Genomic DNA, 14,225 nt, shown 5'->3' with positions numbered 1-14,225 from the left:
GTGTTGAGAGAATCACTGTAAGAAACAACGACTTCGAAGTCCAAGACGTGTTTGGTGTGTTACTAGTAACTGGGTGATTATATTTCAACAGGCCCGGAAGCCCAAACCCGCTTGCACTGTCCTGTCACAAATAATGACAAAACACCTACCCTAAAATTAGGAGATATGATTGGCCGAAAAGATCAGACTTTTGAAACGAATCCTGCTTATGTATGTGAGTGAATCTGTTAGTTTGCTAAGTGGTTTAGTTGGTGGTTATGTATGAAACCGAAAGTATAATATTAGATGAGTCCTCATCACGTGATGGATGTAAGTGCGAAAGAGGTGCAACCTCTGTAGAGCATTATGATGATGTGAGAGGTTTCCACGGGCAATAGGGTTAGTGGTGATGGTGATTGTGAATTGAACTGAGGGTTTTATTCATAAATACTGAGGTAAGTTGTGCTATCTACTGGTACTTATTTATTTTATTTAATTACTTTTTATAGTCGCGCAGGGAGCTGTCACGTGCATGGCAACCCTAGGGGCAAGGCCCGGGGAAGGTGCTCGTGAGTCACAACCTCATCCTGGTGGGGACATGCGGACTTCTATGAAAACTAAGGTCAACACCCGCGATGCGCAGGGTGCAATGATATAGCTACACGAGAGAGTGGAGGCTACTACTTTAGGGAGATGGTGACTGGGGCCTTTCGGCCAGGCCTGTCACAGGCAGAGATTCATTGGGGTGAAAGTGGACGGATACGGCGTACCGCGTCAGGAAATTTGATGCCCCTAAGAAGCGAGCAAAGAGTATGGCGCCTTTGGGGGTGCCCAAGAGGACCTGGATACTGCCAAGGCGGAGTTTGGGCTCGGCGATTTCCGCCTGCCTCCGGGCGGGTCTGTACAGCAGGAAGTGGGTGGGAGATTTGGCAGAGCCACAGGCGCATGTCCTCCCTTCCGGAGGATGCCCGGGCTTTTCATGGTAGTAGGCGAAGTCCCCGTGGGCTGTCCGGCATTGCAGGAGGTAGCTCAGTAGAATCGGGGTAGATGGAGTTCAGGTGGGGCTTTTACGTACCATGGGATCTGCAGTTCCAGGTATGTTCCTGGGATGTTGCCGTGCCAGTAGGCGGTGACGTTCTTCAGGTGTTGTGACCGGGCCCACGATGCGAGGGCCGCCAGGCTGGACACAGATTCATGATGCTCGGGAGGAGGGGTGGATGCGGCTGCTTTGGCCGCCCGATCTGCAGCTTCGTTGCCGGGGATGTCGGTGTGTCCGGGGATCCACTGTACTATGACCTTCCCGGGGCCAGGTGACATGGAGTTGCGGGTGCGTAGTGGCCACCGGTCGGCGGTGGCGCGGAAATCGAGGATGATGTCTTGCGACGTCAGAGTGGGTTGGCCGACCAAGAGCCGGTAAGCAGCTTCCTGGTTGTCGAGCATGACGATGACGTTTTCGGCGAAGGTGGCGGCAGGGGATTGGAGTGTAGCTTTGAGGCCTGCGAGTGCCCCGATCAATTCGGCGTCGTAGACCTCCATCATTTTACCCAGATGGGTGGAGACCGTTGGGAGTTCCAAGCCTGCGATGTAGAGGGCCGCAGCGGCTCCTGTGGAACCATCTTGTAGCTTGGACCCGTCTGAGAAAACCTGCAGGTCGCAGTAAGGGATTCGGGCGATGCGCGACTTGGCGGCACGGATGCGCCGGGCATCCTTGGGTTCTGGCGGTTTTGGTGGTGGGTAGGCCAGCGGCAAGATGCGTGTGGCGGGGGGCGCTCGGGGCAGTTCTCTGTGTCGTAGCGTCAGGCGCGTGGATGTGCGTGCTCTAGCTAATCGCGCCAGAGGGTGGAGTTCGTCGAGGCTTGCAATGCGCACGGCGGCCTGACGGCGGCAGCGGTCCAACATGACGCGTGCGGGGAGGATGCCTGCTTCTCTGAACAGGGCCGCGTGAGGAGTGGTGCAGTACGCAGGGATAATGGCTCTGGCTGTACCTGCGACGGCCTTCGTGACCATGTCGACGAGTTGCTGTTGGCGGGCGGGGCCCACTCTACCTTTGGCCAGAAACTTCTGGGGGCCATGGAACCAGACGGAGACACCATATAGCAAGACGGGGAAAATAGCAGCGCACGCCGCCAGGCGCAGCAGGTTAGCCGGGACGCCGCGGATGATGTTGGCCAGCGATCGGGCATGGGCCGCAGCCCGTGTGGCTTTCGCTGTCATATGCTTGACATGGGCGTGGAAACTGAGTTTGGTATCCAGGTGGATACCTAGCCATCGGGTTTCCTTGTTGGGCTGAATAGTGGTTCCGTCGATAACTACTGTCGGCTCCCGTCCCGAGGACCGATGGAAGTGTTGTAGTTCAGTTTTGCCTTGAGAGAAGCTGGGGCCGTTCTGGGCTCCCCATGCAATGGCCTGGTTAGCCAGCCAGGCGGCTTGTGCAGCAGCTTTAGCGAGGGTGGAAGCGCGCCCTAGCATGGCGGCGTCGTCTACATAACCGAAGAGCATCTTACTGTCATGCATGGGAGCAATGAATAGAAGGAAAAGAATGGGAGAAACAGGCGATCCCTGTGGAAGGCCGTGCTCTAGCTGTGTGGTAGGGGCAATGAAGGAATCCACGCGCACGTGAGCTGATCTATTTGACGCGAAGGATCGTGCCCATCGACAGACCCAAATAGGGAAGCCGTAGTCGAGAAGCCGGCAGGCCAGACGTCCTGGGAGCACGCTGTCGTACGCGGCTTCGATGTCAAGGGTAACTAGGGAGGACACCTCCCCGTTTTGGAGGCCGTGTTCGATGCGGTGCACCAGGCTTTCCACAAGGTCCGTGGCGGAGCGCCCCGGGAGGCCTCCACAGAGCTGGGAGGAGGTCAGGCGATGGATGAGAGCCGAGTTAGAGAGACGCCGGGCGACGAGGCTCTCAATACCTTTACCAATGGTCGGGAGTAGGGAGATGGGTCTCCAGTTCGCAGGCGAGGTGAGATCTTCTTTGTGTGGTTTAGGGATGGGGACCACTTGCGCTTCACGGAATGGGGTGGGGTGGTAGCCTGTAGCGAGGCAGAGGTCAAAAAGTTTCATCAGCCAAGCGCGCCATTCAGGCGCCTGCTAGACGGAGCGGAGCGTCACCGCATTTTAACCATCTGCGCCAGGCGCAGAGTTGTGGACGTCTATGAGGCATTTGTGAACTTCCCGCTCAAACGCGGCAGGCGGGAAATCAATTATGCGTGGGGAGACGGAGCTATAGTCATCGAAGTGGAGGTCGCCAGTGGAGGCTGGTCGTAAAAGTTTAGTGCGTAGGAAGATGTCGGCTCGTTCGGCAGGCGTGCAGTAGGCGTGTCCTTCGTGTACAAGGGGAGGCGGGGCAAACCGGGAGTTCTTTTTGTAGTAGCCCATGACTTTGTGGGCGGCTTCCGGGGTTTTGACCTCGTCCATGTGTCTCCGCCTGAATGCCCTCGCCGCGCGGGAGGTTGCGCTCCTGAGGGCCTTTGCCAGGGCTAGGTATTCCGGGCTCCAAATGCCGGACCGTCGTCTCTCGTTGTTGCGCTCGCTTCTGGCTGTGGCGCACTCCTGATTCCAGTATGGCTTACGCGGGGCGCCGGGGGACACGCGTTTTGGGGGGCAAATCTCGACCAGGGTATCATGTAGTGTCGCAATTCCCGTTCGCACCGCGGTGTCCAGTTGCCCGGGCGAAGCGGAAAGCGGGGGTGGAGGGATGCGGTTGAGTCTCTTGACAAAGTCGATGGCCATGTGTGGGGCCATGTCTGGGATGAAACGGCTCCTGGGTGGCTCGAGCCGCTCAGCAAGGTTGACAGTGGTGACTACCGTTGAGTGATCGGATCCAGAGTGAAGGTCGTGTTCTACGTGGGAATAGACGCCCGGCATGTCGGACCAGACCAGGTCGATCATGTTGCCCCGCCTATGAGTGGGCGAATTCGCGGGCATGCACAGGTTGAGCGCGTTGTCGTCCACCCATTCCTCAAAGGTGCCGATGCCGGATGACGGTGGGCATTGTTGATTCCATCTTTGTGAGACTAGGTTGAAGCCGCCTGCGATTATGGAGTTGTGGCGGATCTCCATGGTCAAGAGGGGATCTAGACTGGCGTGGATGCCCTGGCCTGGCTGTCTGTACACATTGGTGATATGGATTTGGGGGTTTGTGTTGAGACGAAGACATATCATGTCGGTGGTGGCTGTGGTGTTTAGCTGTTCCGCATTGAGGCCAGACGCCTTTCGCACGTAGGTGAGGCACCTTGGGCGGAATATTGAGGAGATGGGGGAGATGGGAGCGAAGAGGTCGTACCCTTGGCAGCTCTTGGACAGGCGTCGGTGGCCTCGGGTGTTGGACCATGGTTCTTGAACGAGGACAATGTCTGCTCCATGCTCGGCCGCGAAGTGAAGGATTGTGTCATGGCATGGGCCTGATTTCTGCACATTGGCCTGGAAGATTTTTAGATGGGGCGGCCGGTTACGGCCGCGTTGGTATTCTCTGGGGCGCCGCGAGGGCGGAGGGCTCCCGTGGGGGACTTTCACAAGCGCCTGGAAGGCGCAGTGCCTCCCATGTCGCAATCGTCCAGACTGCTGCCGACGATGACGCAGTCGGTCGTGCGGTCCGCGGAAGAGCCGCTGGGTCTTTGGGCGAAGCCTCTGGTTTCCCCGGCAGCTACGCTCGAGGAAGGCTCAGAGGGAGAGGGGGCCGGAATAAAACCGGGGATGGGGGCCGAGGCGTTGGCGATGACGGCTGCAAGCTCGTCCTGCTTCTCGTTGGAGGCGGATTTCTTGTTGGACCTGCGGTTAGCCCGTCGGACACGTCGGCGTTCCTCCGCAGACGGGGAAAAGACACCGCCGCGAACGATGACGGGGCGCAGGGGGCATTTCTCGTAGTCAGTTGAGTGTTCCAGAGACAAACAGTTAACACAGCGGGTGGGAGATACACAATCTCCCGCGTGGGCGTGAAGGCCGCACGAGTTGCACATCGGCACGCGTCTGCAGTACCTGGTCGGGTGGGCGTAGTCGTGGCAGATGTCGCATCTGTTGACGCTGCAGCGAAGCTGCTGCGCACGGCTCGGGGCGGAGTTGAGGATGTGGAAGCAGCGAACCGCTTCCGGGAACGAGATCACGGCGGTAATGGTGGAGTCCACCTCGGGGTCGTAGTGCTTAGACCACAGCACTTGGGTGGGCTGGACGCCGGTTTCGTCCTTAGCAATGCGGGCGACAGCCGTTTCGGTAGTGGCGGTGATGCAGCCCATCTCAGGGCAAAACATCTCTTTGGGGATTCTGGATACGATGTATCCGTAGGAGGGCGGAACGACGCGGAGTTCCGCGGACAGAGCGCTCATGATGGCGTCCCTGTTCTTCGCGAGCTTGATCAGGGGTCCGTTGTCAGCCGCCACGACGGGGTCGATGGCGAAACCCACTTTCATGGGGTGGACCCTCAGGACTGTGTCCTTGATCGAGGGAATGTTGTTGAGCACCCGGGTGACGTCAGTCGGGGCGGCATGGTTGAGCGGGGAGCCTTCACTAGGGTAAAGGCGAATGCGGGTGTTGGTGGGAGTGTTGCGGGGGACATATACATGGGTGTCCTGGAGGGGGCGTCGTTGAGCGGGGGAGTTGCCGACTGGGGCACTGGCGGTGTAGGCAGCGGGGCGGCCGCCGTTCGGGATTTTGGGAGGGAGGGGGAGGCCCGTTTTCAGGGCGTCACTGAAGGATCGAGGCTGGGGCCCGCGCTTCTCAGGCTGGTCCTTCGGGGGGGAGCGATTCTGAGCGGCTCGACCTCCTTTGGGGTCGAACTTGTTGTCAAAAGTGCCATCGGTGATGGCGCGGTGCGCGTCGAGAAGCTGTCGAACAAGCGAGTTGCGGGCGGCATGGTCCGTGATGGACGGGAGGGCTGACTGCATGAAGGCATGGGCGTCAACAAAAAAACGAGCCACTTGGGTAGCTGTCTCCGCTCGCACTTTGACAGCTTCAGCTATCTCAGCGTCGAGGGAGAGGAATTAGGAGAAGGTAGGTGTAGGCATAGTAAATATAAGAAAGTTGTCTACTAGTACTTATGAGAGGAGGAGTCTAGTGTGCAGGTTAGGGTTAGGGCTACACAATAACAGTGATGATTTCAAATTTATCTTGGGCATTCCCATCCAAAGTCAAATGGAAGCTAAAGCCTAAGGATGATGTGTATAGACAACAAAATGGATCACAATTTATTGTAAACTGCATGAATGAAACTAAACAAATTCTTGTCAATCCGTCTTGGTCTTGGTAAAGGAAGGTTTACGCCAAACAAACCACCACACGCCCGGGCTGGCGTTGCCATGCGGTCACGTGAAATCGCGATTTAATGGAATTTGAAGGGAACGCGCTGTCTGTCCAAGCTCGCGTCCAAACTAAACAATTCTGTTCAATGATGGCATTTTATCCCTGCACTTATTCATGATCGCTTGCTTCTGTCCACCACCCTCGATAAACCACCCCACATTATTATTTTGCCATGAGCCCGACTTTGCTCTTGACTTAACTGGCTACCTTCTTCCGGCATGCCACTTTGGAGAGAACGTGGAGTCGTCCCCGATTCCGAAGATGAAGAGTCCGGCTCCGATGGCCTAGGCACCGTGTCGCCTGTGCCCCCGCCAGCTTTACCTGCAGTACTCCCACCACCCACCAACCAGACAACAAACATCGAGACCTTTCCACAAGGCTCGATAGAGCCTAATATCTGGGACATTCCCGACTCATCAGAATCTACGAGGCCAGCTTACAGACTACCGGTACCTCCAGCAGTCGATATATCCTCTGAAATTGGCGTGATACCTTTACGCTCAGCTTCTTCATCGCCTCTCTCATGGCTATCCGAAACACCTTCTATCCAAAACTCACCTCCAAACTCTGGCCCTGAAGAGACTGACACATATAGAGAGCCTTCGGAGAGTCAACTATCATTGCGGTCTCTAAACATTGCATTGGGACCGAGGTCGCCGTTGCCATCACAACAATTGAATGGGGCCGATATCGTTCAGAGCGAACGCACGGAATCCACAGGCTTTTCTTCATTGCCACCACTAGACAGCCAAGGGTCACAATATCCAGTGCAATTGCCAGTACTGTCAACTTCGCAACCGGAGTTGCAATCACTCCATCAAGCATCTTCCCCCAGCCTCCAGGAAACGCCTCAGGCCTCTCGCGGTAGCCCACAGGCGAAATCTCCGGCTGTACCATATGCCACCGAAGAACTACTTACTGATACTACAGTACAGGAACTCCTGCAGTTTCAAAATGAACCCCCAAGACGCACGTTCCGACCTCGAAAACCGATTCAACAACATCCATATCTGCTCGAAATAGCCAGCTACAACCAGCAGCTTAAATCGCACGGCGTAAAACCCCTGCGAATAGCACAAAGCTCACAAGATTCTAGAAAGCGGCGGGACGAACATGATTCTCAGGACAAGGAATTTGAGGACGATAGCCAGGAAGCACGACTGCCAGAGGATGACATGGAAAATATACTTCTTGGAGCCGAAGAACTAAGTTTGTTGATATCTCCATCGACCAAATCCAAATCAAAGAAGAATGAACAAAGACAAACTCAACGTACGCCACATTCTGTCACCCCGAAGCCTGGAATTCTCTTGCCTACTGCTTCTCAAGACTCGGACGACCTCCCAAGCTTAGAAGACTTGATCTTTTCTAGAACACCTCGGAATGGCAAACGGCCATCATCGCCTGGCACTGTTCGTCAGAATCAGAAACGTATGAGGGCTCCGAATCCATCGAATGGCTCCCCCCATAGCGTAAATCTTGGGAACACAAACCAGATGGATCACGATAACAATAGGCCTGGTGGTTCTCGTAGCAATAACTTCTCCGAAGCTTTTCTGTCAAGCAGCCCACCGATAAATACTTCAATCCGTCGGCGTTTACGACCTTCACAGCCGTCGCGGTCTCCGCAGAAAGTATTGGCCGTGCATTCCAAACCAGGAAACTCAACATCAGTCAGAATAACAGATTTGTCTCCTTTTGATGGTTTCTTTAATGACTCTAATGAATCTAACGACGAGGATGAGCCTCAGCTACGGCCTCAATCTACGTCTAAGAACCCAACAAAATCGGGACCTAAACCCACATCTATAGTTATTACCAGCTCACCAGTTATAGGCCCACTTACTGATGCAAATTCTGCTGGGCGCGATGGCGCAGGTTCAACTAGGATCAGGCGGTTTGGAAACTGGGATTTGCTGGAAGGCTCACCTGCCGTGAATATCGAAGAACTATATCATGACCAAGAAGATAATGAGCAGGAAGAGGACGGCAGTCAAGCAGAAGAGGATGCCGAGGATGAAGCCAGCCAAGGACAATCTGATTCCGACGAAGATCTCGACGCGGCTTTGAAGAAGTTTGGACGGCGCCTGCGCGGCGTGTTACCGCCTTCATATCTCCGTCTCGCTGATGAGCTTGAAAAGCAGAAGCGGAGCCAAGCCGCCCGAACAGCAAAGGCTGCTGAATCTACCCATCGTCGACCAACGTCGCCGAAGCGTGGGGTCGCCCAGACCAGGATTGGTACTTTGCGAGACCACGACAGCTTTTTGCAGTCTCTTCAAGAATCCGATGACGAAGACTCACAACCAACAGCTGTGCCTTTGGACCCGAAACCAAACTATATACAGACACATCTTTCATTGGACCCTATAGACGTGGATGACCTTCATGGCCATGGTGATTCTGCCAGTAGACATGGTATGGACTCTTCTGATATGGAAGAAGACATTATTGATAGGATGATGTCGGCCTCGCGGAAACGCCCTTTGACTATGGCTCAGCCATCTGGAAGCGCAAGCAAAAAACGACAAAAGACTGCATCCAAATCAGCGAAATTAGTTCCCCGAAATCAGCCATCCATCACTTCACACTTTTCTTCCTCACACATTCGTGGTGCCTCTGCTTCAAAATCAAGCACTGGACATAAACCCTCCACATCACATATCTCATCTTCGAAGGCCAAGCTATCGTCTTCATCGCGGCCAAAGGGTAACAAGAATTATCGTTCCTCCAAGCCCAGAAGGAAACGGCTGCCTCTGCCACCGCCTAAGCTTGGTATTCTGGACACTGTTGAGCCAAATGCGCCCAGATTTGTTCGTTTGGCTGTGCGTAACTCCAAAATAGCTGTTGGAGACGGCCGTTCAAGCCCAAACAGAAAGGTTTTCCAACTTGCGAATCATTGGGATAATCGTGATGTCAACAATGTTATCAACAAGTGGAAAGAAGGAAGAATAAAACAGAGGGACTTACCTAAACTCCGACAATGTTCTCGCAGGTCTGCCTCCTCCCGTTCTGCGACTGCTCGCCTTTCCAATGGACTTTCTACATCACGCACAGATCTCTGGGACTCTTTAGATTCTATGGATAATAGTCCCGTTCTGCAAAGCCCCATTACACCCGCATTAGATCTTGAAACGACAAAACAAATACAGAATCCGGATGACATTGAAAAGTTTGACGCTACAGAAAATGCTCCAAATAGAACTGCGGACCAACGTATTAAACCTACCCATCCCGGCGTCTTCATATCTAAACCCAACGTGGCTTTGCGGCGAGCTCGCCTGGCTCCTGTGCCGCTACCTCAGCACAACGTATTTGCCTCCCAAAGAAATCACTATGATAACAGATTCAAAGCTGCAACATTTCACGCTGGCAAGTCTATTCTAGATGAGCTGTATGAACGAACAAAGAAGCAAGCACCCCTCGCGCCACCTCTCATGACTTCTGCCATCCCAGATCCACGCCCATCAACACTACATCAAAGCGAGTCTATCCTCCTGTCTGCGGAAGACGAGGAAATGTTCGATCTTGACTTAGGAGTAGCGGCCAAAACAGTTACAAAAACACGGCGCAAAGTCAGAAAGCAGTTCAAACCGCATCAAGTTGATGTACTTGCACCCCAGTTCCGCACCTCTATCGACCCCCCTCCCGTTATGATCATTGAAGATGATACACCGCCTGTTGCCACAAACAAAACAGCAAGTGAAAAGCTGAAGCTTACGGAACTGGGCTCCTTTGGTACTCAATACACCACCCACTTCTCCATTTTCCCACTCAACTCCAACGTCTCATTCCACGCAGACACGCTGCTTGGAAAAGGGCTTGTGGATAAAGCAACGGAAAGACACGATGGGGAATATATGAGACAAGGCAAATCTACTGTCTCGTTTCTATTTGGTGAGATTAGCTTGCATTGGAGCTCGTGGAATGACAATGTCTCTTCAGAGATCGGAGTTTTGCTTGACTCTATCTTGGATAATTTGAATGGGCCATCCGAAGAGAACCCGATGCCGGATTTTGTCATTGTTGAGGCTGCCGACTTCGTCCTGAAGTATATCCAAAATGCTATCACTCTAGAAGATTTAACGGCCGACATGTCCTTCTCTTCGAGGTTCCTGTATGTGTTCGGCAGCTTTAGATCTCGCCTTGAAAATATCCAAATAAAGGCTGCCCGTCGGCCTTTGGTGGTTCAGGTGCTCACTCGGCTGCTTGTTGCCCTGTTTACAGCACACCATATCTGCAAAAGCCTGCCGTCACTCCTGTCGGATGCCATGAACATTGGGATGATACTAATTAACTTGAGCAAGACCACAATCAGCGTCCTGTTGGAGTTTGGTCTCCAGCCCCTGCATGAGTTCTACGTGAATTCCCAGCGCGAGACAGCCGTGCAGAGAGCTATTCCAGTGCGCGAGGCTCAGCTACATACCTGGGTTGTTCTGATGCGTATTCTAGAAGTAGCCAATATTCCTCGCATGTCATTCTGGGATGTCTTGTATACTGTACTGATTCAGCCTCAGGATCTCCAAGGCACGGCAGCATCTCGATTTGAGAACTTGTGGGAAACCATGTTTTGTCTTCTCCCACTCCGCGAGTTTGATAGTTTTGGGATTCTGGTACCTGGAATTCGCCGGGCGCGTTCGATGGACGGATGGGGACTTCCGCAAAAGCTAATCCGCCGTGTGTTGCAAATCTACAAGGACGGAAGCACACTACAATCTCCTAGCTTCAACGAGTATTGTAGAGCATTGGTTGGTCGGTGCCATCATCTAATCGAGGAATGGGGGTGGATAAAGTGCAATGGTATTATCGGAGTCATCTTTGACTTCTTTGGCTCCCAGAACCTGTCGCACCTCCGCAACGAAGAGGTTTTCAAGTCACCAAGATTCCTGGAAGAGCTGTGCCAAAATCCCTCTTTGTCCGTTGAGACCAGCGATCGATGCTTCCATATATTCCTAAAACTTGTTGCGCTTGCCATCAAACGACTAGATGAGAAAGGCATGATGAACGAGGTGCGCAATCTTATTGCCCGCATTATGCCGAACCATAACCGACAGTTTCTTAAAGACCAAAACCTTCGCCACCAAGATCTCGCCTCCTTACGCAACCACCACGATCTGCTGTGCACAATATTTTGGGCTGCTCCGCCAGATCTACGACCAAATGCCCAGCTAATAGCCAAACTAGTTGCCCCCTCCGAGTCGCATAAGGAAGCTTGTCTCGTCAATCTGCGTGCTTGGAATCAACTTGCTCGCTTTTTGGCTGTGACAAACCAAGATCCAAAGGTCTTCAGAACTTTCATGTCATGGCAGAACAATGTATTCCGCCAACTTCTGGACCAATTCGAGTCTGTTGCCTCTGATATGCAAGCACAACTGCTTGCTTTGCCCGAGGGCACGAGCCAGGGAATCAACCAGGCCAAAATCGACATGTTTGTGTCTCTCAACCGGGCTGCCATCAAAGACATGCTTTTCTTCTCTGTCAAAGCCTCTCAGGATATCATGAAGTACAGCAAGACACGCGAGGCAGCTGTGTTTGCACTTAATACTTATCAGATGAACGAAATATTACGCCAATTTACATACTCTCCGTCAGTGTTAGATTGGTCTATTCTTGGTGCGACATTGGAGACACTACGCATGTTTCTTGATCGTAGCAGGTCTGGGTCTGGAGATTCATCGGCCGATGAGGCTCGGCGTAGCGACGCCGTTCTACTCCAGCGTGAGCTCGCGAACAACCTCTTTGCAGCGACGCGCACTACGCTGACGGAACGTGATCTACCCAAACTCTCGTCCCAAAGATCTGAGACTGATCGCAGCCTCTGCATAGAAAAGCTTGTACTGCTGTGTGCTCGCGTTACCAATTTTCTGTCTCGCATTGGTGTTATGAAAGTGTCGGATGTGTTCTCCAAAAACCAGTGGTCTTTATTTGAAGGTGACTTGCATCGCATGTGGGTAGTGCAACGAAAGTACGTGCCGCTTTATGTGGCCACTCAGGCTGGCGAACTTCCGGAAGACATCGAACCCTCGGCGACATCACTGCTAGACCTCTGGGCCATGTCAATCTCAAAGCCACAGGAATTTGTTGTGTATGAGCATCTACTGGCAAGTGAGCTTTTGCGCAGATCCAAACCTTATCTGCCCCAGGAAGCAGTCGCCCTCGCAGTACACGCATCGTATAGCACTCTGCAGCGGCTTTTTGAATGTAGGCTTGCCACGATGTTGCATTTAGTGAAGGAATGATGGTGATACTAACTTACATATTCTAGTCTTATTGTCATGGATGCGCACATCTCTACGTAATTCTACTGCCTCAAAACGAAAGGCTATGGTAACATCTTTTGCAAGCACTCTGCGACTCACCATGGATCAGGTGAAATTCGATCTCCAGAGTCTTTCCACCTCCGACTCTAACGCTCACCAATCATACATCTTATTTGTCCGACAAATCATCAACCTGATTCGCTCTTATGCCACCGACATTTGCGCTGTGGATACTTTCTTCTACCAGATATCGAAGGACTACTCTCCTCCCCTGCAAGACCCCAAGCTCCATGTTGCAGGAATGGTGTCATATGGCCTTCGACTTGGCGATGGCGATGCAAGGGTTGTCCCTCAATTGTTCCACTATCTCTATAACAACTTCAAAATTGCATTAATGAACAACAACACGCACAAGGAATCATCTATGATCAGGCGTGGTATGAAGCATGTCGAAATCAGAACTTTTGTTTTGACCAAGATTCTTCCTGCCATAATCAAAGCCATGCTGTCTTCACCATACGCTTTCTTTCTGCTCAATGTATACATCAATGCCACCATATCCCTCTATGGTAAACCCGCAGTTCCAGATGATCTCTCACTCGAAGATCTGAAGAACGTTGTCTATCTACTGGGGTTTATACAGTCAGTTCTTTATGATCTCATTCGATCCAACACTATAGATGTGTCCTACTACGTGGTGCACAGCATTGTGCTGTGTATTCGCCTTGTATATACGCTTTGGCCCATGGTGCGTATTCATGCCTTTGAGTCTGATTCAAAGTCTGTTCTTGATCTCGCCATGCAATTTCTGGGCCGCATCACACGCGTCCTGCGCGTTATGGAGCCTTGTATACCGGGGTGGCTCAGCCTTGGTCGCATTGATGTCCAGCAAATTGCATCAGGTATTGACCCTACGTGGCGGGACAAGCCTCGCTCGGAAACGGATATCAACGTACTCTCGTTTGCTAGCATCATCGAAACAGATGTCAAGAGATCATGGGAAGTTCATGGTGGCCGTCTGATAATTCGTGGCGCTGGCGCTAGTCGGCCTGGAACTACACCAGTCGGTTATCCTATGCCATTACTGCCACTGGCACTTACACTTGAAACACTGGGGGCAGAGTTGGGTCGGTGGAACTATGAGTGGACTGCAACAGTTACGCCGGAACTCCATGAAAAGGAGATTATTCGGGACCTATTGGACGTATTTCCAGATTTGGTGTTATAGACAGGAACAGTTAACTAGTTAACAGGAAACAAGGAGAAATTCATTGTCACTAGATATGGTTAGGGCCCATTTATGCTGCCTACACATTACCTTGCAGTTTTCTAACTCAAGAATATTTACACATCAACCTTTTTTTTTTTCTTAGTACATACAAACTTTTCAGCTCATTAAGCAATTGTACATTGACTTTTGTGTCGACATGGCACGCTACCTCTATGTACAAGCTTGATCTCATTGGTGGATTTAAAGGTTGCACAAACAGTTCATACTGCGCGTTTAGGAAGGTGGGGTTATGCGGGTCTGTGAACTTGTGAAACCTTCATGCCCCGGAGAAAAGTGGGCCCTGACTCGCAGGGCTTTTTTCTGTCATGATGTAGCCAACGGCAAAAAATGAAAATATGCAACTAACTATACAGGGAACTATACGCTGAATTACTCCGAGGTATATCGACATCTATCTCGCC

General features: G+C 52.3%; 3 protein-coding genes across 3 annotated transcripts; 1 reads left to right on the top strand and 2 right to left on the bottom strand.

Moving 5' to 3' along the window:
* Positions 1-77: 77 nt before the first annotated feature.
* On the bottom strand, positions 78-4,400 carry BROUX77_003119 (uncharacterized protein; the record flags this gene model as incomplete). Its single annotated transcript, XM_073747736.1, has 6 exons — positions 78-150; positions 480-520; positions 750-771; positions 1,055-3,072; positions 3,154-4,157; positions 4,217-4,400. 6 exons carry the CDS (start codon positions 4,398-4,400, stop codon positions 78-80), a joined length of 3,342 nt encoding a protein of 1,113 aa, XP_073608201.1.
* Positions 4,401-4,493: 93 nt separating this feature from the next.
* On the bottom strand, positions 4,494-5,861 carry BROUX77_003118 (uncharacterized protein; the record flags this gene model as incomplete). Its single annotated transcript, XM_073747735.1, has 1 exon — positions 4,494-5,861. The coding sequence occupies one exon, from the start codon at positions 5,859-5,861 to the stop codon at positions 4,494-4,496; it is 1,368 nt and encodes a 455-aa protein (XP_073608200.1).
* Positions 5,862-6,494: 633 nt separating this feature from the next.
* BROUX77_003117 (uncharacterized protein) lies at positions 6,495-13,761 on the top strand (the record flags this gene model as incomplete). The annotated part of the gene is made up of 2 exons (XM_073747733.1): positions 6,495-12,474; positions 12,539-13,761. The coding sequence occupies 2 exons, from the start codon at positions 6,495-6,497 to the stop codon at positions 13,759-13,761; spliced, it is 7,203 nt and encodes a 2,400-aa protein (XP_073608199.1).
* Between the last annotated feature and the right edge of the window lie 464 nt (positions 13,762-14,225).

This window comes from Berkeleyomyces rouxiae (genome assembly GCF_048999995.1).
Source record: "Berkeleyomyces rouxiae strain 22BRR77 chromosome Unknown BrBRR77_ptg000002l, whole genome shotgun sequence".
In the NCBI taxonomy this organism is placed as follows: Eukaryota; Fungi; Ascomycota; class Sordariomycetes; order Microascales; family Ceratocystidaceae; genus Berkeleyomyces; species Berkeleyomyces rouxiae.
This window is presented reverse-complemented; position numbering and strand designations above follow the sequence as displayed.